The sequence below is a fragment of the Zootermopsis nevadensis genome, unplaced genomic scaffold (assembly GCF_977971745.1).
Source record: "Zootermopsis nevadensis isolate Lab colony 2312 unplaced genomic scaffold, Znev_1.0 Znev_ptg000018l, whole genome shotgun sequence".
NCBI lineage: Eukaryota > Metazoa > Arthropoda > Insecta > Blattodea > Termopsidae > Zootermopsis > Zootermopsis nevadensis.
In genome coordinates, this window is record NW_028259150.1 from 4,747,979 (window position 1) to 4,771,324 (window position 23,346).

Sequence of the window (23,346 nt, forward strand, 5' to 3'; positions counted from 1 at the left end):
CATGAGATCCTGCTAGGTAAGATACTGTACTTGGCTGCAAGTATAAGGCTACTAATGGACTGAGAGAAAGGAGACACACAAAATATCACTTAATGGTTGTGATGCAAGGGTCACTTTGGTGCCCACCCATTTACATTCATCAGTTGTCATACAAAATATTCTTTCTGCCATACAACAACTGTCTGCAATTCTTCTTAGAGCTATTTCTACCTATGAACATCTCCTCCATTCATCTTTATAAACAAGTAGTTACCTAGGTCTATGAGGAGAAGTCTATTGTTCAATTAATAACCTGCCTAAAATTAATTTCATTTTAGTTCAGTCCCTCAATCAGTCACCTACCATTCCATACCTTCAAACAGTTGGTCCAGCACTGGTTTCACAGGCTTTGCTCTTTCCCATTCTGCTTGCTGGGTAAGCACTGGTTCCTTGAACTTAAAGTTGCACCTTCCATTCGTCAAACCTGACACATATGCCAGCATGGCTGTGACATCAAGATTCAGCTTCTGATCATCATGATTGCAGTTAATCACAGAACTAGTTCCTGAATTTACAATGGAGCAATGGACATCTGCATATCTCTTTGATACACAAGTTTGCAGATCATCATCATCATTAGCACTTACACAGTCACCTTCCTGAAGTAGTAACTCACTATTTCCAAGTCTTCTGCCAGACACAATAATACCCAATGAGTCAAGTCGATCAGCTAAAGTCTTTTCAATACCACATGCAAACTGAAACACAACCTGCAAAAAATTTATATCAGTAAGTTTGTATCTATAAGCATTGTTACTGTCATAAATCACTACAGCTGAAGTAACTGTTTTCCAATATAATAAAATTTTCATGCATATTCATGTATGCGAAGGTACTGTTCATTAGTATATCTTGCTGCACACACAAATCGTCATTATAGAAAGGTCTGCTAGAAAAACGTTTTATTGCATCTTAATAAACAACATATGCGTACAAAGAATCAGTTAGAAAATCTCATGAAAAGAGGCCACCTGGGAAACTGGTATGAACTTGGTAAGAAAACATTAATACATATTTCATGGAAATAGGATGACAAGATGTGAAATCTACTGAAGTGGCTCGGGACGCCCAGAATAAAGTCAAAAATAAAAGTTTTATACGGTGATAGTGTTGAACATTCCGTAACAGAGATTTCTTTAACAACTCAGTATAAGGTGGTCAATATGGCCCAAAGTATACTACGTTTTATAAATGAACCACATTTACAGCATGTCACTGCTTGACCTTGAACTACAGCATGACCAGACTGCCAATCATACAATTAAAATATTCCAATATTGCCCTCACCTACTAAATTTCCCCTCATATAATAAGTCATTTGAAATTCTTCCACATGCCTCTCGTTGTACCATATTACTAGCTGTATTTTTCTATGATACACACAACACTATAAAACATTCCACCCTAGTGGAACAGTGGCAGTGTAACAAATTATTCTCTCTCTCTCCCCCCCGCCCTTGCTGTTACACAAGGACAGCAACTTGCAAGCAAAAACTTGCTGTGGTCACATTCATGAACAAAAAATCTGAATAACTATAATAATCATATCACATCATGAGTAAACACAAAAAGATAGTGAAACTTTCTGCTTAGAATAACTTAATATTTATTTCACAAAACCATGAAAGAGAAAAACATACATTTATTACCTTGGGAGTTTTGAAAATATGAGGATGCTGATGTGCACATTCAGTATATTCTACTGCATGATCTACAATACTTCGCTGTCCAAATTCCCCTTCACCTAAAACAAATAAAAAATAAATAAAATGAGAAAACAAGTATTAACCAAAATCTCTGTGATACTAAATCAATCAGTGTTTTAGTACAAAGTTCTGCACTAAAGTGAACCATGTTGTCAAGTATTCCAGTGTATGTATTCTCATTTTATAAAACAGTCTCAAGTTTATAGGTATAATGTTACTAAACACCACATAATTATGCATTCCTTGTACAAACACACAAAGTAAATGTATAAAGGAAGGCTGTGTCTGTCAGTCTGCACATGTTTGTTCTAAAATCAACAGAGAAGTTTCAATTAAACTTCATATTGTCTCTCTTCAGTAAAGCCTGCCAAATTAATTAATATTGGCTCATGTCAGTGCAATATCTTTCCTATTTTATAATGAACTTAAATTACACTTCACTATGTTTCTATATAAATGGCTCATTGTACAAAAATTGTTACATAAATTCAGAGTTCAATTTTTCAACAATTTTTACTATTGATGACTAATTAATTACATACACGAGGAAGTAGTTAATTATATCCAGTGTGATTAGATTCATAACAATAAATCTGTTTATAAAATAAATGACTATTTAGGTCAATAAGGTATGTAAAATAGCAAAGAAAATCTATTTGGAATATATGTACATTCCACCACAGTACAATTTTCATTTGCTTTACTTTCAGTTCTAATGCACATGCTTACCTGTTGAGAGTTGGGATAAGGCTTTTGGATTCCTTGCAATTACTTTGATCCATTGCTGGCCCTTCTCTGCAACAATATCTACACAAATTCTCTTTGAACTTCCATCTGATTTTGTAAGAACAAAGGTCTGAAGTACAGCAACGGGGTCATAACTTCCAACAAGACACGATACCAAGGCTTCAAAGTGACTGAGGTTTGTACAGAGCAGGTGCTCCTTTTTGGCTTTTTTAGATTTTGTTACCTGGAGAAAAACAGAATTTATTTTAATTTCCATTTTACATAGTTTTAAGGCCTGCATTTTCCAAAACATTGATCAACACTACGCAGACTACAGCTGTGCTAGCATTATAGGGACACCAGGAAACTAGTTCAACAAAAAAAATTATATTCTTAAACATGAGTGACAACATATGGAGTGTCTCAAGTGCAGTCACCTTCTATTTTAACTAATAACCTTCTTCTTCCTAATAAGTTTCCACTCTGAGCTGCCTGACAACCATTTCTCAGTCTACCCTTCCTTCTGCATGACATCTCATCTTTCCTAGCCATGTGTTCCCATCTTAATGTCTCCTTCTTGGATGTATTCCAATTCTCTTCTTGCTCATTCTTCATGTGTGTCCATACAATCATATTCTGTCAAATGGTCTGTGGTCATCCAAGGCATTTATTTAACTTAGGATTATAAATTTTGTTTCATTTTCTATTCTCTGTTTTTCCTTCTATACTTCTTAAAAATACTCATCCCTTTTGCTGTGCTCTTCATCTGCTATTAATATCTGCCTTTGCCCATGACCATACCATTTTAATAAATAATTAAAATAAATTCAAAAGTAGCCAGATTTAGATGCAATCAAATTCTGTTCAAGTTTTGGGGTTTATTTCTTTCCATGTAAAATATATAAATTCAGATGCTTTTTTACATACCTGTAAACTGAAGCTCCTTACTAAATGAAGTCACTGAAAATATTTTGTTCAGTAAAGTTACCTTAAATTTCTGCTGTTAAGAAGACTATCTAGGATGACACATTCCTCAAACCTACGTTACAATTAAAACAATGCACATTCCTCTGATGCTGGAGATGCCGACCATCAGATTTAACATTTCACATCTAGAAGAGTGGAGAACAGACAACTGCCCATACTGCATAATGATATGGCATGTACATCAATAACTAAGCCCCAAATATATAAACTATTTCATGTTACCTTCAACAAGAATTGTATTTCTTGCTCAAACTTTTTCTGAAGTTTCTCTATTCCGTTGACATTAATAATGGATACGGTCGTTAACAATTTCTCGCCATCCAGAATTTTTTCCTCCAACAGATTTATTAATACGTCTTCATGAGCCATTTGTGAGAGACTTTTTCAACATATCGTACCCACGCATTAGACAGGCCTATTTGATAGAATTATTTCAGTTCATCAAAATGTTTCAGCACCCCTAACCACACAACTCACCAAACCATTTCCATACTTCTCACAGAACCAACCGCCTACGACAGAGAACACGAACGTACTGCCATGCATAGTTAACACCATAGATAATACAAACGTAGCCACGCAGTATCTGTAGGATATGAGGTTCTCACGGCCACAGAATACAGCACAAAACTTATTAGAACACTTCACCTGCACCACTTCTACATATGTATTTCACCTTCAAGCCGTTTAACCTTCTGACCTAATATAATTCCGTCTATTTTTATATGCAAATAATGTCTGCATACAATCCATACGAAAGACAATGTTTCTTATTTTTTATATAGAGTTTGAAAGATTAAGGAAAATTAAGACACGACTTTTTCTGTGCGTTAATTTTTAATTAGGTCAGATTAGGATTTTAAACTTTCATCAGGTTAGGTTGGTTACTCAGTATCAGTTCTAACACGGAATTTTAATTTTTTATTAGGTTATGTTAGATGAATTTGGAACATTGGTTAGGATTTTAGTATGGTACAGCAATATAAAAATCATACTATTGTGCTGATAATTTGCAATATATTAAGGAGCTATAATTAACAAATATTTCCGACATCCCAATGAAATTTGTGTTGTCTTCAGATCAATTGGGAAAAGAATCTCTCTATTGTCACAACTGTAATTTCCATCGAGACGGTGAAAACCAATACTCGTGAGAATTGGAGTAGATTAAAATGTAGTCACCGAAGTTAAATATCTCTAGGTGATAATACAGTCGCAAACTTGACGTAGAAGAAGTTAATACTGGTGAAACGGCTATATGGGAAATTACACGGAACCGTTACGCACATTTGCATTGATAATACCAACACATTTTACGCGTTCTCTGCTCTTGTTTTCTGTGGCCCTCTGAAAGTGTCAAAGATGTTGCCGGTTATATGTCCATGTTACTATGTTCAGTTTGTAATTTTATAGTTTTATGGAGTTATGAGTGACTAGCTGCTAAATTTCATGCTGTTTTGGTAGAAAAACAGCACGTTTTAAGAGTACCTTATGAAAAGAAGTATCGTCATAGTAACTTTTCAGAATGGGATAAAAATGGTTCATTTCAGCATGATCACAATTCGCAAACTGTGACGTCATAAATATTGACTGAAAATAAACACTGTATGGAAGCTGGCAATTTTATTTTATTTTAATGTGTATATTTCGGGATGAAAGTTAGCTACACATAATTAGCGTTGCAGGAATGGCAACCAGAATCCCAGGTAAGAACAGGAAGTTGATGGTACTATTCCATAACAAACTGTAATTTTATAACCAAAAAACTTGCACCAGTAGATTATTAATCCTTCTCTTAAAAGTGGCTCTTATTACTTCAGCTGATTTGCCTTGCCTTGGGTTTATGATACACGACAGTAAACTTTTAATATCTGTACATATGTTTCACATCCATTACCTTTTGTTGGCAATACCTTAACTGTTTATTTTTTCCCCCCCAGGTATTCGGCCATATCCAGGACCCCCACCTTTAATGGGGCAGTCTCCCCTCCCACCTCCACCACCACCTCCTCCCCCTGAATACAGTTGTGGTGGCCCTCTCCCATTTCGTCCAACATATGACCCATACTTTAGATCAAGAGGACCCATGAGGGATCACAGATTTGGTCCTCCACCACCATGGGTATCCAGTGGAAGGGGCAGAGTTCCAGGAAATATGAATAAAATTCCAGCACCAGGAGGGCTGAAAGGACCATGGCAAAGTCTTAATCAGCATCAACAAAAACATCAGCTATCACAACAGCTATCAAAACTACAGCAACAATCACAACACCAGTCACTACCACTGCAAAAACATCCACTGCCAGTACAGCAACATTCACTGCCTCCACAACCCCATCACCTTTCACCACCCTTACCACCACAACAGCAACACCCATCACCACAGCAGCAACCATTACCCCCACCACCACCACCCCCTTTGCCACCACCACCACCTCCACCTCTTCCACATAAGCAACAAAATGTCCAAGAATCCAACCCTGAATCTCAGTTGAAAGATGGAAATGCTAATCAGACACAACCAATGCAACAAAATTCAAATGGTGCTGACTTAAATGCAAGAAAACGTGCACTGAATCAAAATGGCAAGTTTCTTGTGTATTTTATATTGGAATGATGAAAGTCACTAGGTACAGATTTCTTGAGGGTGTTTCCACTTGTTTAAAGCTGTTTAAGAAAAGTAATTGTAGTAAATTATTTATGAATTCAAAACAATCATAACATCTCCTTATTACTGAAATAAAAAAATACTTTTTTTTAGATTAAAGAAATTTTCTTGCATCCCAATATGATTATGATATTCTGTTGAGTTTTACATGGACACACATTGCACGAGATTCCTCAAAATTCCATTAATGTCAGGTATACACATATTTATTATTGCTGAATCTCTCAACTTTGTCCAATGTCTGGTATTCTGAAAAGAATAAAGTTTCTAAACTGTATCTATTTCAGCCCTGAAGTTAAAAGATGGGGAGTACGTAGTTCAGCCCAATTCTCTAATATTGAAAAAAATTCTGCAACTTTTTTAGTTCCTTAATTATGTCTGAATGCCTTTTCTGATCAGTTTGTAAACCTGTTTAGATATAAACAAATTAAGTCCAGGTGGCAATTAAATCCTTAAAAAATGTAGTAAGGTTGAAATATATAGGGACAATAATAGCAAAATTTCATCCATATAAAGTTAAGAACAGATTAAATTCAAATTATATAATACACATTTTGTTTTATATGGTTATGGAACTTGGTGTCCCACTGAAAGGGAAAATGTAGATTGATTGTAACTTATAAAGTGCTGAGAATATAGTACTGGACACCTTATCTGAAAAGCCTGGAAGGTAGAGTTTTTGGATTTTAGGATTTTCTGGATTTTGGATATTGCAGAGGAATTTTAATACAAACAAAATAAATAATAAAAATTATGTGTTGAGGCATGCTTTTCTACAATTCATAATTTGTTTTCCATTAGAAATATATATGTATAGTTTTTAAGTAGTTCAGACTATATAGTGTCGAATCGGAGGATGGTAGCGAATAATGAAGTGGAAATGATGTGGAAGGAAGCGGTCATGGCGTAATTTAAGGTACTATCCTAGGATTTGCTTGGAGGGACAAAGGAAAACCATAAAAAACAGTCAGATAACCAGTCTCTGGCCAGTATTTTAACCCAGGACCTCCCAAATAAGAAGCAGGAGTGCTAAGCACTCTACTACAACATTCAGTCCATGAGAAATAGAAAAATTTCTAAACTCTGGGTGGTATCATCTTCATCACCTAAAAACATGTAAAAGCCCAGAACTTATGCCATCCACTGACTAAACAAGTGCAAGCAAGCTGCCTTCTGCTAGGGATAAGAAGATCAACAATGGCACCACTTGCACATGGTGGTGAGTTGAAGAACAGCGAAGCACCAGTTTTAAACATGACAATTTTATGAAAATGCTGATTTTAGGTCTTCCATGTTTTTGGGTGCTAGATATGTGGTCTGACAGTATATTTGGATGTAAGAGAGCAAATAACAGGAGGCTGAGATTTTAGCTTCAATTATGACTCACAAGGGAGGTATCTTTGGTCAACCATGCAAAGTTACGTGAAGTGCATCTGTTGAATTGCAGGGGAGTGCAAGGGTGGTGGTCACACTTGTGCCCTTTGCAGCCTATTTTGATTTTGGTTTCATTGGTTAGTTTCAAGGGTTTAAATTAACTTTTAGTTTATGTCTTTTTAATATAAAGAAACTTCATCTGTAACCTTTCTGTTTTATGTAAATTTCATTCATTTTAAGGTCACCATTAAGTACATTTTTGGACACTTCAAATAAGGTGTTTGCCTTGAATGAGAAACATTTAAAATAAATGTAATAGGTATTCATAACATACACCTTACTTGATCACAACATTTGATGCTCTCTTATTGTGAGGAAGAATATTTTGATCAGTAAAGTGGTTGCATGTGGGCTGGAAGAACAGATATATATTTGTGACAGGGACAGGTAGTTTTCCCTCACCATTATGACCCCACCAGCTCTGGTATCACCCAGACTCCTTCCAGTGGATACTGGGGGGACTCTTTCCTTGGAGGTAAAGGGGGCTGGAGCATTATGCTGGCCACTCACCTCTATCTCATGCTAAGGCTCAGGAATGGTAAATGTTATTAAACCAAAAAATAATAAATGTGTTCAGTGCACCTCTTTGTTCCAATTTATGGCATTGTGCTTGGACACAAGGTCAACTTCACCTTACCTTTACCATTTTTTAATTTATTTTGTTCCAGCACCACCTTTGTTTATACTTTGTAGAATTTTAATTATTTCATAATTTAACCACTGCTGCTGATTCTTTACATTATAAAGCACTCCTTTCTATGGAGGATGAATTTCATGGTGCAAAGTTGTAATTTGATTCTGTTAGTCATACTGAACATTTTTGATTTCAATTAAATTTAACTTTCTGATCAATAAATTGGTTTACATTTTTAAATAGCAGATAAGGATATAAACAAATTTATTAATTCAGTATTGAATGTTTATTTTGTTGACCATTTCACCACATCTAGAACCTTGAGGTTTCGCAGTGGTGAGAATTCAGAATGTAGGATTCTGGGTTGTGACACCATGTAGTCTTGTCACTGGTTATTAATGTGTATGAGGAACTTAATGTCTCCAGATTCACTTCTACACTGAAGATGAAAGCATTATGTTCCTTGGAGACATTGGTAACCACGGAAGACTACACAGGGTCATAGCTGAGCTGAACACAGTCATAACTGTTGTTAAATATTGGTGTTTCTTAAAAATGGAATACAAAAATTCAAATCCTGAGCTTTCTGGTTCAACTGAAAAGTAAATTTGTGTTTGTTTCATGTGGCCATCATGTTGCTGTATTACATTTTGCAAAAGAATCACTGAAACAGAAATTGCATACTATGTGAAGATTTATTGCGATACTGAAGTTTAGTACCCTGCATTAAGTGTCACTAGTGTTATTCCCAATTTACAAGTTCACAGCTGCCCTGTTGGTATTATTGATGGCAGAAAATTAAGAAATACAAAGAGGGATGACCTTAAGTGGCATACTGTACATACCACATTTCATGAAATTCTGTCCATTGATTGAAGTGCTATAAAGTGCAGGGTACAAGTAGACAAACAGCTGGATGTGATGTCATAAGCCCATCTTTCCTTATTTTATAAGGAAGTCAGTCTGATATGTTCTAGTCATGATGAAAGATATTTTGTTTTCAGGTGGAGGTACTGGATCAGATCTACCAAACATTAAGAATCCAGTCTTACCAAAGGAACTAACCAATAAATTTGGTCCATTAAAATGTGATCTCTGTAAAGTTTCGGTAAGAACTTGAAACTTGAACTGAAGGTATTCAGTATTTTTGTTATGGGAACAGGGTATTTAAACTATGCTACTGTGACACATGGTCATCCAGACCATACATAAGTTGTGACACACTGCCTGTAAAGGTTAAAATATTTTGGGTGTTATCTTTGTTTCAAAATTTGCTTATAAAAAATGTGCCTTAGGCTGTGGGCATTGTCCGATATATATATCACACAATGAATTGATCAGTTACAAATATTTAAGAGAAACATTAACAATCAAAAGGGAATATCTGTTCCATATACTGTAAATAATGAAGGCATACAGTTGTAGTGTGATCTTTCATTATCATTCTGTGCCCAGATGATAAAGGTTATGATAATGGTAGTAGGTGGGATGTACAGCAGCATAATATGAGATTTTTAACCACAGCAAGGACCTAGTATTCCTCACATACACTAATTAGAGTTTGAGATGAAGGAAGGAAGGCATGCAGAAACATCCATGCTGAATCACTAATCTTGAACTCAGGACTTTCTGCTAGGAAGGTCAGCACCTTACAACTGAATCCCCAAGTCTCCTCATTTATGTGGTTTTAATGGAATGGAAAGAAAATTGTTAAATGTCAACTGGGCCATTTTATGACATTATAACAGTTTTCAGCCGAATTGGCGGCTGAAGCATGCACCAGTCACATGTTCTGTGCGATGGTAGGAAGTAGTGGTGGGAAGTGGATGGGCAAGAAAGTGAGGAAACAAAGTGGTGCCAGATGTAGCATCATGGAACATTGTTTTCCATTGAATGGTTACAACACTACGCAAAGAGACGTGAGAACTGGCAACAATGCAGTGCGGCAGCTGACGCTTCCATCACACAGTTTCTGAACAGACTGAGGTCTAGCTGCTTACCAACAGACCTTCTTTGCGCCGATTGGTCACTCACAAAGAGCAGAACTCAACTCAGCCTCCAATTCCACTGAAAAATACTATAGTTGGTTAGCATTACAACTCCTGTTTTGGAAATTATATTTAATAAGTATGAAATGAAATTCTAAATGAGTGAAATTGTGTGTATAAAATCAGGCATTTTTCCAAGAAACTTAATGAAATTTTCAGGTGTCTGAACTCCCAACTCAGGACGCTTGAATAAAATTAAAGACTCCACCACTGCTACTTTCAAGTTCCTCCTCACGGGCCATTTACATTCATCCCAATGTTTAATAATGACATAAGTTGCATTAAATCCATTAGCACACAGTACTGCTCTTACTTCTGTAAACAAAATATTTCATTGTATGTGAGAGTTAATCTAAGTAGTTTCAAATTTTATTTTTAGGTCAATTCAACAGTTCAAGCAAAGATGCATTATACTGGGAAGCAACATGATAAAAAAGTGACCCATTTCCTTGCCAATTGGAGCCGTGAGACTGGCGAACCTATTCCTCTCAGACTGAAAGATGGGACTTCTCCAAAAAAGGTTCTGTGATAAACACTCTGTATAGAATTCAATAATAAGATGATTAATGATCAGTGAACTCTAAAGGATGTGGAAGGAAGCAGTCTTGGTCCAATTTAAGGTACTATCTCAGCTTATTCTTGAAGAAACAGAAATATTGCAAAGCACATCGGTCAGAATAACCAATTCCCAGGCCAAGATTTGAATTTGGTACCTCCCAGATATGAAGCAGAAGTACTAACCATTTGGCTGTGACATTTTGTCCATTTTATATTGTAGAGTGGACATAAATAAGGCCTCAAATGTGAAATTCTTAAAACTGATATGCCATAATTAAAAATATATGTTGTTTTGTGATGAGGAACAATGAATAAAACATGTCTTGGTGCACTTGTTTTGTTATCTTCTTTGCTCAACTCCCAACTAGGACACCAAATATGCCACTGGGGTTTCTGTGGTTTTCCTAATTTGTTTTAGTCTTGAAATATGACATGACTGCTTCCTCCCTATTTCTTTTAAATTCACCAAATGTGATCATTCTGTTACATAATTTGGTTCTAATAATCATTACAGTTGATACAGCATCATTAAACTATCCATTCATTACTTTATTTAGGAGGTACCCAGTTCAAGTGTTGGCCGTGACACTTTCTTTATAATTTTCATTCCAGTTTCAGGTTTTCAGATTATCAGAATTACAGTTAAAATTCAACAAATCTGTTCTCTTATTATTATAGATTATGGTTGCAGTGGGATGAAAATTGATTGGGACGCTTGGTATGTAGTCTCATATATAGGAATTGTCTCTAATTTTGTTTAGGCACTAGTGGATCCACATGATCTGTATTGTTCGGTATGTGACTTGGCACTGACTTCACAACAACATGCGCAGCAACACTATATGGGGCGAAACCATCAACGTGCTTTGGAAGGACATGCCCCTCTTAAGGCCGGTTACTTTAATAAGGAAACTGGACGTTGGCAGAGGTCGTAAGTAGACATTGACCTTTCAAGGTTGGTTTGTTTGCTATCTTGCACAAGGACTTTCTTTATATGCATCATTATTGCCTGAATGGTAACGCAAAATGTAGATGCTTGCATTTCTTTTTTGTGCATGGCACATAACCTCAAATTCAGTGCAGCAATTATATCAGATATGTACGAATGTTTTAGGAAAACTTGTGCCCTTCTCATGAGATGAATGTTCCAGTTATTGTACTGAGTATTTATGACTGTTAATGCATTGTACAGGATATGTCAGCCTGATTTTTAGACGTCATAATTTGATAATTGACAAGTGAGAAGCCGACTGATAACCATAAAATAATTTTCTCATCCTAACCACAATTAGCTGTATGTAATGATAATGCATTTGTTATGGCTTATTTTGTGTGTACTTGTTTCAGACCACAGTCTGAGAAATCAGACCCAGCAACTGATCCTTTTGGTCTCATAGATTCCTTAACAGATCCACCTTCTGCCAAGAAAGGAAGGTAAAATTTTGGTTTAATGATTTTTGTGTTACAGTTCACTAACTTATGGAATGGATCAGAATCCTTCTGAAGGAGGTGAAACAGGGCATGGCTGTCTCCTTCGAAACCATTACCTATCTACTATTCATGATCATCATCTCATCTGACACTGTTGTAACCTCTGCAGTTGAAACAGTAAATGACCTAATTTGTGGTTAACATATGGACAGACATAGGTTTGATACCCAGTTGTCCTGTGTTCGTGAAACGGTGGACAAAGCCTTCCATTGGCTATTTCATTTCCCTGTCTTTCTACCAAATTTTTAGTGAACACAGTATCAGTGATGCAAAATGACTTCCCAACTAAATGAAAGAGAGCCTTTCTTAAAAAACTGATAGTAACTTGACTAATCAAAGGATTCCTTGCCCTTAATGGAAACTGAAGATTTGTTACCATATTCATGAATCTGTAACATGGCTTGTGACTTAACACTCTCTTGGGGCCAGTCACATCCAGTCCACACCCACATTATTTAAGATTCGTTTTAATATTGTCTTCTCATGTGTGAAGGTTGCCCAGCTGATGCTTTTCCCTCAGATTTTCTAATCAAAATGTTGCATACATTTTTATCTGTCCCATGCAAAACACATGCTCAGCTCATATCCTTCTTGATTAGATCACCCTAATTATATTAATTTGGTGTAGAGTACAATTATGAAGCTCCCACTTATGCCATTTCCTCCATCCTTCTGGTTACTTTCATCTGTCTTCGATTCAAATAATCTTCTCAGTACTTTGTTCTCAGATGCTCTTTAGACAAATTAAAATTTATTCTGACGTACCCATCACATAATATCTTAGAAGCAAATAAAGTTACGGATTTGCATTTGGAGAAAAAACAATTTTTAGAGCTGTTGGACGTCTTAGTTGAGATAAAAATTTGCGGCACCCTTATCAGGTACTGAGTCTCTGTTCACAGAGCCTTAGTGAAATAACATTTTTTATTCCAGAATCCTTTGTACATGATTGCACCATTTATTTTTACATTCAATAATTATGTCGAATACTTATAATCTATAATCCCTGTCTAATATCTTTAGTCCATCCTTGACATCAGAGAGTGATTTCTCCTGTCATTCGGAAAACATGAATATCATTCAGATTTTATCTTGTTTTCTGTAATTTTCTTCCCATTGTCTTATGATGGGTAATATTTGCTATATTACATACAACACATAACTAAATTCAGATTTCAATGTTTAGTGTTAAATTTCATTGACGTACATCAGGTAGTTTTTGAGTCGGAACAGGTGGATGGATGGACCAATCAGCACGTGACCCCCTCCATTGTTGGCTCATTTTATACTATTGGTTGAAAGAATGCATTATAACATTAAATATTCTGCTCTCTTGCAGGTTTTTCTGTGAGTTATGTCAAGTGGCAGCTACGTCTCAGGACCAGTTGGACATGCATTTTAATGGTGCTAAACACAAGAAAGCGGAAAAGGCAGCAGGTGGCACAACACCGGCTGGAATGTGGAAAGTACCGACCACTGTGGCTGTACCAATCCCACCTCCAGGTATTTTTCTCAAGTTGCGTTGCAGACTATCAGATTTTTCAGTAATCAAGCTCTGCTCGAGGATGGTCTTTTATAATTTATGGCACTTCGGTATGCTGTGAAATCCCCGTTGTTCGTCTGAGGAACACTGAATTCAGGCAAGCAGGTTAACTTGTGTTGTGCACTTAAAATCTCATCCATGATAATGAAGTCATTGTTTTCCTTGGTTGCTCTAGGCAGCTGCCAAGATAGTACCTTGATACAGACTGCTACCACTTTCAAAATTTATATATGATCATTGTCTAACGACTAAATAAGCTGTGCCGTTGATACACTAATAGGAAATAACCTGTAAAGCAGTAGTCCCCAACGTGGTGCCCGCGGGTGCCATGGGGCTCGCCAAGCCTTTGTTTGGGTGCCCGCGTTGTTACGGAAAGAGGTTATACTGAATAATGAAAGCCGTTCAACCATGAACATTATAAAATCAAAGCGCAGATCTCCCATCTTGACGATTGTTTGCGAGCAGCAACATTATCCTACACTCCCAAATTTGAAAAACTGGCCGATGAAATGCAGTGCCAAACATCACACTAACTCCACACTTGAGTAATAATAATTGTACTTATTAAACTACGTATTTTTGATTGCATGGTTTCTTGTATCATTAAACGTTGTGTTGTTTTGTGTATTATTTGGTGTCCATATCTTATTTGTCCAGAGAAAATAAAATTTGGCTTTGTTAATTGGTTGGTGCCCGCCACGATCTCATAAACTCTCAAATGTGCCCGTAGGCACAAAAAGGTTGGGGACCACTGCTGTAAAGCATCTGACTATTACACAGTGAAAATGTTTGAGAAAATTTTACATGTGTAGTTGGGCTGTAGCCTTGCAATTTGAACACTAAATGAATAAATCTTCTCAAATATAGGAACTAACTGCTCAACGTAGTTTACATATTTAATATTTTTCCTAATTGATATTAATTCATGTAACCCCAGAAGCTAAGCATAAAAAAGAAACGTTTTTTCAAAAAATAAACAACACTCAGGGACTCACAATAGCTTTACATGATTTTTTGAACAAGAAAGATTTTTATGTGTGGGTGTTATCTTATCAACACTTCTTAACAATTATTTTCAGCACCAACAGATTCCATTCTGGCAAGTGTTATCAAGACTGAAGATAACACATCTCGTAAAGCAGGGATCAAAGATTATTCTATATATCGGACACCTTCAGGTAAGTAGAACATGTTTTCTACTTATAACATGTGGAATCTAGCAAATGTTTATATTTTATACTGTAATATGAAAATTCATGAAGAAGTCACCTGGATTTTAATTAATAAATTCTTCAGGTTTGTGGGACTTCTTTGTTATGAAATTTCCCTGTGTAATGTATTACTGTGCTCTTAATTAATTTTTACTTCAAGCACTTGACATTTGATAATGTTGTTTGCAGGCCAGTTCTACTGCCAACCCTGTAATCTTACGTTAAATTCTGAAGCACAGTTTGCGCAACATTGTGAAAGCAAGAAACATAAGTTTAAGTTGGCAACTGTGAAGAAGCCAAATCTTAATAAATCAGTGGGGAGAATTAGTACCTAAAGTCAACACGCAGATCAAGTAGATGGTCAAAGATAAGAAAGTGTTTTATCCTGGTTATAAGTTATGAAGGCACTTTTGTGTAATTGTCAGCTACTTTATTAGAAAATTTGTTTTAACTCTCGAAAGTTATGATTTTCATCTTCGACGATTAATTTATGTATATATTATTTTAGGAAGCAAACTTTTATACAACATACGAGGCTCGTACACAAAGTAAGTTTCCCTGGGGCCGTTTACAGAAACAAAACACAATTTCATGGAAATATTTATTGCGCACAGATACAGCAAGTGTCCAGCTATTTTTCAACATATTCGCCACTGGAATTGAGACATTTGTCATACCGTGGGACCAACTTTGGATACTTGTGTCGTAGAAGTCTGCCGCCTGGGATTGGAACCACTGTGTGACAACCATCTCCGCCTCTCTGTCATTCTCAAAACGCTGACGCTGACCGGACAGGAATTTCTTGAGGTGTAGGAAAAGATGGAAATCACTGGGAGCGAGGTCCAAGCTGTAGGGTGAATGATTAAACACTTCCCAGCTGAACTGCAGGAGACTTGCTGTTCGTCGAGCCGTGTGCGGCTTAGCGTTATCAATGACCGCACTTCACAGTCGGCGGGAGCTGGAATAAGAACCTCCATCTTCAACAGCTGCAACGATGCTACTGTGAGAACGCGGGAAGTACCGTTAGTGCATGCGCCATGTTACGTCATTGCTCTATCACGTACGCACAGTCGCTTCGCGCAATATAAGGTTTGCTAGCTGTGGGACGATTGGGAAACTTACTTTGTGGACGTCCCTCGTATTTTAAATTGTCAGCGCTGAGAATTTACGGTGTATGAATTTAATAATTGGTGCTCTGCGAAATTATTATTTTTACACAAATAGTATTATTTTACAGTAGCAGAAATTATTGTGATTGTGATTTTAAAATGTTATTTTTATGTTTTGGAATTTGTCACACAATGACGTTCCTTCCACTTCCGGGTGTTTTTAACATTCAAAATGCTGTCCATCTAAGCGATGGTGTTTTGATCTCAGAGCTGTTTTCAGCTTACGTTGTTCTTAAAGACATGTCTGTTGAATTGATTTACGTATAGTCAAAATGTGTGTGCGTGTATATAGTTTTAGATAATAATCCAAGAGATGCCGCTTGTGCAGTGATGTTAGTGTATGTTTCAATTTGTAAATAAATAAATAAATAAAAATGCAGCTTTTAAAGTTTAAATCTCTGTCATTGTAAAGTATGTATGAACACATCCTTGAAAACTTTCCTTTAATGTTTTATGTATTTAATTTAAACTACTTCAGGAAAAGTTATGGCAGAAATGTGTGTGAGTGATTCTGATAACTTCATGAGTTTAGAACAAGTTGTATGATTTGAGGTTTTCACAGCCGTGAGTATGAAGATTTCTGTCTTCTGGGTTGTTGCACTGTGTAGTCTGGTCGATGTTTACAAGCGTTTCAGAGGTCATACTGCCTCCGTCATCATCGCCCTGATGATAGAGGCAGCACGGACCTCTGAAATTTTGGTAAACTTTTACCAGACTACACAGCGCAACAACCCAGAAGATAGAAATCTTCTTAGAACAAGTTCATTATCATGCTGTAGAGGAAGTGTCTTGCCAACTAACTTTTTATTAGTTCCGTACTGTCTTTGTATTTGCTTTAAATGGCTTCCTTCACGTGGCTTAATTTTTTTAGCTTCGGAATAGTGTGATACTATACATTAAACGTATGTTTATTTGGACTTGCATAATCTGTATTTTTATGAAATATAATATTTTGTAGAAAAAGTAATTCTGGTTCTAAGTAACATTATTAACCCTTTCATAGTAATTAAAATGTGACCTGACTCCATAAATTTGATACAATTTTTTGGTAATCACGCACTTTTCTTGCGATAACAGTGGCATTAAGCAGGGGAGAGTAGAAAGAAATATTCTCCCTCGTTGACAAACTTTTAAGAATATTTGCGACTGAAAGTTGCTTTGCCATGTCTGTCTGTCTGTCTCTTGTAAAATCTTGAGAACTGCTAAACAGATTTTCTAATTTTTGATACTGGAGAATTTTACTAAAATTTGTTGATGCATTCAGATTTTAATTAAAATCGGAGAACAATAATAGGCACTTTACATGAAGACACATGTAGATCTGTGCCCAGAAGTGACTGGGTAAGGAATCCCCACCATGCTGCATAAAATGTGGGGAATCCCCAGTGGTGTCAGCAGGTACAAGCTGCCACTCTGACCATTCATTGACCTTAGACAGTTGTTATTACTGGTTCCACTCAGATGCCATGCCAGACTTGTTATGCTATGCACACATTTGCTAACTTGTTTTTAATACCCTCATTTATATTTGCTTAGTTATGTGCACTTGATAAGTATGAAGGTCGATTGCTATCAAGTGATTGTAAACCTGACCCTCTCACAGTAAATTTATGCAAATCATTACAGGGTTGTGTCCAGGTCCTCGAGATCGCTCTGCCTGGTTGCAGCCTTCTTGTCGAATTTCGGTAGTCTGAATCTTAGCTGCTCCTCCCTTCGGAGTCAAGTTCAAATAGTAGGTTTTCTTGGGCGTGGGATATATATAGGCTGCCTAAGCTGTTTGTGGGTAAGACTGGTATTACCTCAGGGCGAATACAAGGATTGCTCTGGATCGATCGTGGGTCAGAGGACGTGAGGGCGTGTTGTTGAGAGACAATGACTGATGTCGCGGGAGGCAGTTGCGATTATTCAGCTCTGCAGTGACACTCCGTCACAGTGAAATCTGTTCACTGTATTATTAGAACACACACGCTTTATACACACCGGTTACACAATAAACGAATTTTCATAGTATTTCACAAACACTTTACTAAGAATACACAGTTGTTGCTCGTGCGATCGCGGTTTAGAATGGACTGATTGAAGCTGAAACAATTTGTAGATGGAAAAAGTTTAGATACGCGACTTGAATCGAAACATGGTGGAGAGAGCGTGTGATATGAACTGCGACGCGTAGGAGATTAAAGTAGAGGCCACTATGTTTGAAAAAGGGTAGTTCATAGGAATATAGACTCAAAACATCTTTCTAATCGTTCGACAATTGTGAGGACTCTCATTGGTCGTCTGCTTGTACCGAGGTTTGAACTGGTCGACTTTGACATTTTCTACTAATTTCTGTGGGTCTTTTCCGACGTTCCTTAACCAGAAATAAGGAATCCACACTAATTGTCGGTCCTGGTAACCTCCAATACACCACTAGTTGCTAGAGCTGTACGTGACCTACCAATAATTCTCAGAACTGTTAGGAAACAATCTTAAAAGCTAGGGTAAGCCTGATTGTCACGTAGGCTGCTGTCACACGTAACGGGACTAACTGTCCAATTGACATCACCACTTGGATGCCGTTCTAACCCGTCCTCGGTTGTGAATCGGGCTGGTGTTACAATGCAAAATGTTATTGCATGCAGACACGGCGAAGCTAAAAAGAGTTGAACCACGTGCCGATTAAGTGTAGATGTGAAGAGAACAAGAGTGAAGTATTTCCATTGTTTTATTTTTAATGCGTATTTATCTTGGGTTTGCTCATAATTATGTACTTTCAAGTCAGTCTTAGGCTCATTTGAGTAGCTTGCGTGTGCAGAAATATGGCTAGGTGCGTACCATTAACGAGGCCATAAACTTATCTCCTCAATACATATTTAATTTCAATTCCTTGATTAACCATCTTCGCCATAATGTTATGTGATTAAAAATATTTGTATAGGCCTATTAGGATTATTACATCAAGGAAGGAGAGGTTTTGGGATTTGTGCCATTGATGATGGGAATGAGAAAAACACAAAACTCTGGTGAAGAGACGAACTGGAAAATGTAAGCGTTTCGGAGATGGCAATAATAAAACGATTCTTAAAGAAATGATGCGTGATTAAATTCAGTTGGCTCAGTATATAGAGTCCAGGGGTGGGGTTTTGTGAAGACAGTAACGAACAATCCGGTTCTATAAAATCAGGAGGTTTGTTGGACAGCTTAGTAATTGTGTGTATCCTACACCACGAAATTAATTTAAGGAAGGCCCCTTTGTGCATAAGACGCATACAAATAAAGCCCATCCATGTTTTCTCTTTCACATTGTGATTTATAATTCAACAAGTTAAGCTGATTATCCTCCCCAGTGCGTTCACCCAAAGTAACTCTCCATTTCCATACCCCGAGATTAGTCCGCGACTGTGACCAAATGATTAATGTAGGTTATAATACACAGGCTAGTTACAGTCCCGTATAGGACGATAAGCAGTTCCTAGACATTCGCTACCTTGTGGACCGGTACTCATATGTCAACTCGAAAACGGCTGGAAGAATTTTAATGACATTCTATATTGACGAGTTTCACGAAAAATTGTCGAGCCATCACAATGTCGGTTGAAATACGCTAACAATAGCGGGACTTTACATATCGACCAAAAACACCTATTTTCTTTCTTCATAATTACCAAGCTACAAACAATGCTCTTCTGTTACAGGTACATCCATGCCTCGATTTACGAACTTAATTCTCTCGATGAAACTGTTCGTTAAGGTGAAAATTCGGAATTCCCATTAGTTTTAATGTAACAAATGATGTATTCCCACCCGAAGAAAAATCACTCAATAATTTTTCCCACATGTTACAATATTATATCATCATAAAAATAAGAACTGTGTTACATTTTTGTTGCGGTTATTAATATTTAACCCTGTAAAACACTACTGGAGTGTTATATCAAACGTTTACATTGTACAGCAGTGGCTTTAGTTCTATGATGATTATCAGAACTTCCTGTATTCCTCCGCGTTTCTACTTACGAAACTGACACTCAGCCCTCAAACGAAGGTGTGTTTCATCGTCGTAGCGAAAATAATGTTCGTAAATTTAAAATAGGTACAAATTTATATAGTTCATTGTAGCAAAAATTTGTAATTCTGAAGTTCGTAAATCCAGAAATAGGTGTATTTCATCTGACAGAAGTCAAATCCTGGCGAAGAGCCAAAACTGTCATGCTATGCGAACACTTGCTAACTTGTTTTATGAACTCCACTGCACCAGCGCTCAAAAGTAAGGTTTGTACGGTGCAGGAAATTCCTTGAAAAGTCGATGGTGTACTCGGCTAGTCAAAGAATAGCCCTCTTTCTTTGTGGAACCCGAAGGCTCATAACCGTGTCGACAAAAGCCCTCCACCGGACTTTGCTGAGCTAGCGGCATCCAGTTGGCTCCATAGATTCCTATCTCCCTAAGGCCCATCTTAACGTTGACCTCCCAGCTACACCTAGGTCTTCCCAGCTGTCTCCTTCCTTCAGGCCTTGAAAACACCCCTCCCCTCTACCATGCGTGCTGCATGTCCCGCCGATCTCATCCTCTTGGATTTAATCTGAGGAGTTTATGGTGCTATATCACGGAGCAAAACTAAATTCGCTCGACCACTTTATAGACGCCTCCAGCTTTAACAAATTTTTAATTTTCAAATGCACGTCAAACAGCCCCTCATGTAACGATGTGTTTTTTTTATTAAATAAAATGGAGGTGTGTTTCGATGAAATTCACATTTGTGTATCCTTGTGGAAAAGAAGAACGAAAAATGTGTCCCAAGCTTAAGCTTGGAATTGGCAAAGTAGGCGGTTACGATTGTCCCCATGTGATGGCCCCCGGAAGTCGGGTCTTTTTCAGGCAGCTCTTTGCAGACGTTGAGTCTGACATTTCTGCTGTACGCATGGGACTACTGGGATCTGGACTGCATCCGGCTGAACGCTGCCATGTTCAGAAACAGACAGACAATATTTTCCCATTATTTCCCTCCCTTTACCCTCTTGTCATTGTTGTATTTCTGTCCTTTGTACGTCACCCGCTAATCATTAGCATAAGAACAAGTGAATACTACACGGCGCACAGCGATTCGCAATTATTGGCAATTCATTCACTCAGATACGAACAGCACATACCCTATGTACAGTCCCTTCTTCTTAAAATATTAGAATCGAAAAACATTTATCAAGTCGAGTTCAAGACTGCGTCCGCTTAACATCGATTTTGTTAGGTTAAACATTAAACAGTGCTCAAATGCGAAGCGGGATTTTCTTCGACTGGTTTACTCTTAGTGACAATGTTACAAGTACGGAGCAATAGGAGTACATTAAAAGAGGCCACGGCTACTTCCTTCCAAATCCATGCCTTCTCAGAATTCATTAACATCTTCCCACGTGATTCGACTCTGTTTGACACTGATTTCTTTGTTGTGAATCTTATCCATATTGTTTCTTTAAAAAAGTCTTTAAAGTCTTGAAGCCTTACACAGTCGCTACGTTTCGATGGCTGAAGGATGGAAAGGGGGGGGGGGGGGGAACTATTCTGTTGAATTCTGCCGACAGCTGTTCCCGATCTGTGTACCCTGAGTACTGAATTCTCTGGTCTTCACGCATCAGTTAGGAGGACTTTCATCTGCTAGAGATAATAGGCTTTCTGTTATAATTACAGAGGCGTTCTGAGCCATAACCAATTTTATTGTTCCAAAACACTTATTCTGCCATTTAGCTTCGAATAATGCGAAGTGACCTACTCGAACGATGACGACTGAGTTTTAGACGCTTCTGTGCATCTACTGTCACGTGACCTCGTGATCCAATCAGCTTCAGAGGTGGTATATAAAGTATTCAGTTACTTCAAGCGTCAAGCAGACGCCGTTTGTAATTCTCTCTCTCTGCGCCATCTGCCTTCGTTCGTGTCCGTCACTTATGGATATGAGAATAAATCACCACGTTACCTTCAGAGTACTTCTCATTTCATGTATCCTCGGTCTAAACATTTCCATCGCACTTTACCGACGTCCATCATGAATGTCGTCACGGATAAACAGAACACATAGGCTATACGAAATATGACAATGCAAATAAACACAGGCATGGATCAATCAGTTGAAAGGTGTTAATCTTTTGAAGTCGCAGCTCATCTCAATAATATTTAATAGTTCATTTCCTACCGCGAAGAAAACACAGGTCGCCTCCATTAGAAAGATCAAATAGTAAAAACCTAAGGGAAATGACTTTCTGTCACAGACAAACTGTAGAACGCCTAGTTTTGTCTCTGAAATACATGACACCCAGTTCTATGACTGTAGTTCAAAAGACACAAGAGACTTGAATGTTTACAAAATTCATGCATTTCGACTAGGGATGGAAGAAACGACGTTATGAACTTCACGAGACTTGTGTTTGCAGCTAACCAGCAGGACTGGGGAAAAATGCAGTGCGTATGGCACAAATAAGAATTCATATAAAATTGTTGGTCCAGAAACCTCACTGGAAGAGGCTACGTGGGACACACTGGTGTTGATGCGAGGATGATATTAAAACCGATGCTCAATAAATAGGGTGTGAAGATGGAGTCTTGATTGGACAAGCTCATGATAGGCCACAACTGCGAATTTTTTGGTCGGTAATGAATCTTTGGAATCCTTAAGACCAAGGAATTTCCTGGCTGGCTGACTCTAAATTTGCAAAGAAGTCTCTGTACCATGGAGATAATCAATTTGATCGTTCAGATTCCCTTAGTTAATTAATTAATTAAGTAGATTCACAGATAGTTAATTAGGTAGTTAATAGTAAGTTATAATTGTAAACAATTCCACCTGCGTACGCACGGTATTAAGTTTCCACTTGGTTTGAGACGACTAGGCAAACGTGTTCCTTTCCACCCGCCTGCATTAGTAGTGCTTACAAACTTTCCTAATTATCGTCTTTCGTCCGAGAAACGTTTTACGTTTTGGTGTTCAAATACCCGCATTGTCTACATGTGACAATGCTTTAAGCTCAGAACTCTTGCGTTTGCTTCGCCCTGCCAGCTTTAAGAGACTCGAAACTTCCTACTAATTCCGTGCCTACACCGTGCCGAGCTAAGAACCTGAATGATGGGAAACAAAAAGGTCCTTCTCACTGCCAGCAGCCTCGT

At 37.5% G+C, this 23,346-nt stretch overlaps 2 protein-coding genes across 9 annotated transcripts in view; one reads left to right on the forward strand and one right to left on the reverse strand.

Moving 5' to 3' along the window:
• The window catches only part of LOC110837427 (UPF0415 protein C7orf25 homolog), a 306,526-nt gene that overhangs the window by 30,986 nt on the left and 252,194 nt on the right, over positions 1-23,346 (reverse strand). For 4 of the 8 annotated variants that reach the window (XM_087351166.1, XM_087351165.1, XM_087351164.1 and 1 more), the window contains exons 4-6: positions 2,475-2,715; positions 1,680-1,783; positions 353-749 (exon numbers count right to left, since the gene is read on the reverse strand). In XM_087351166.1, coding sequence (XP_087207292.1) covers positions 353-749; positions 1,680-1,783; positions 2,475-2,715 — 742 coding nt within the window. Of the gene's footprint in view, positions 1-352; positions 750-1,679; positions 1,784-2,474; positions 2,716-3,680; positions 4,626-23,346 lie in introns of those variants that run through there. The other 4 variants (XM_087351169.1, XM_022079534.2, XM_087351168.1 and 1 more) reach the window with 4 other exon arrangements.
• LOC110837426 (uncharacterized) lies at positions 4,837-16,609 on the forward strand. Its single transcript, XM_022079531.2, has 9 exons — positions 4,837-5,164; positions 5,399-6,043; positions 9,199-9,302; positions 10,622-10,762; positions 11,562-11,731; positions 12,148-12,234; positions 13,631-13,794; positions 14,914-15,012; positions 15,235-16,609. The coding sequence occupies exons 1-9, from the start codon at positions 5,146-5,148 to the stop codon at positions 15,378-15,380; spliced, it is 1,575 nt and encodes a 524-aa protein (XP_021935223.1). The 5' UTR covers positions 4,837-5,145; the 3' UTR covers positions 15,381-16,609.

What these genes read in the sequence shown, in the direction of transcription:
- LOC110837426 (XM_022079531.2), top strand. An exon ending in ACTGGACGTTGGCAGAGGTC is followed by an intron (nt 11,732 to 12,147) that starts GTAAGTAGACAT and finishes TACTTGTTTCAG; the next exon opens with ACCACAGTCTGAGAAATCAG. An exon ending in CCTTCTGCCAAGAAAGGAAG is followed by an intron (nt 12,235 to 13,630) that starts GTAAAATTTTGG and finishes GCTCTCTTGCAG; the next exon opens with GTTTTTCTGTGAGTTATGTC.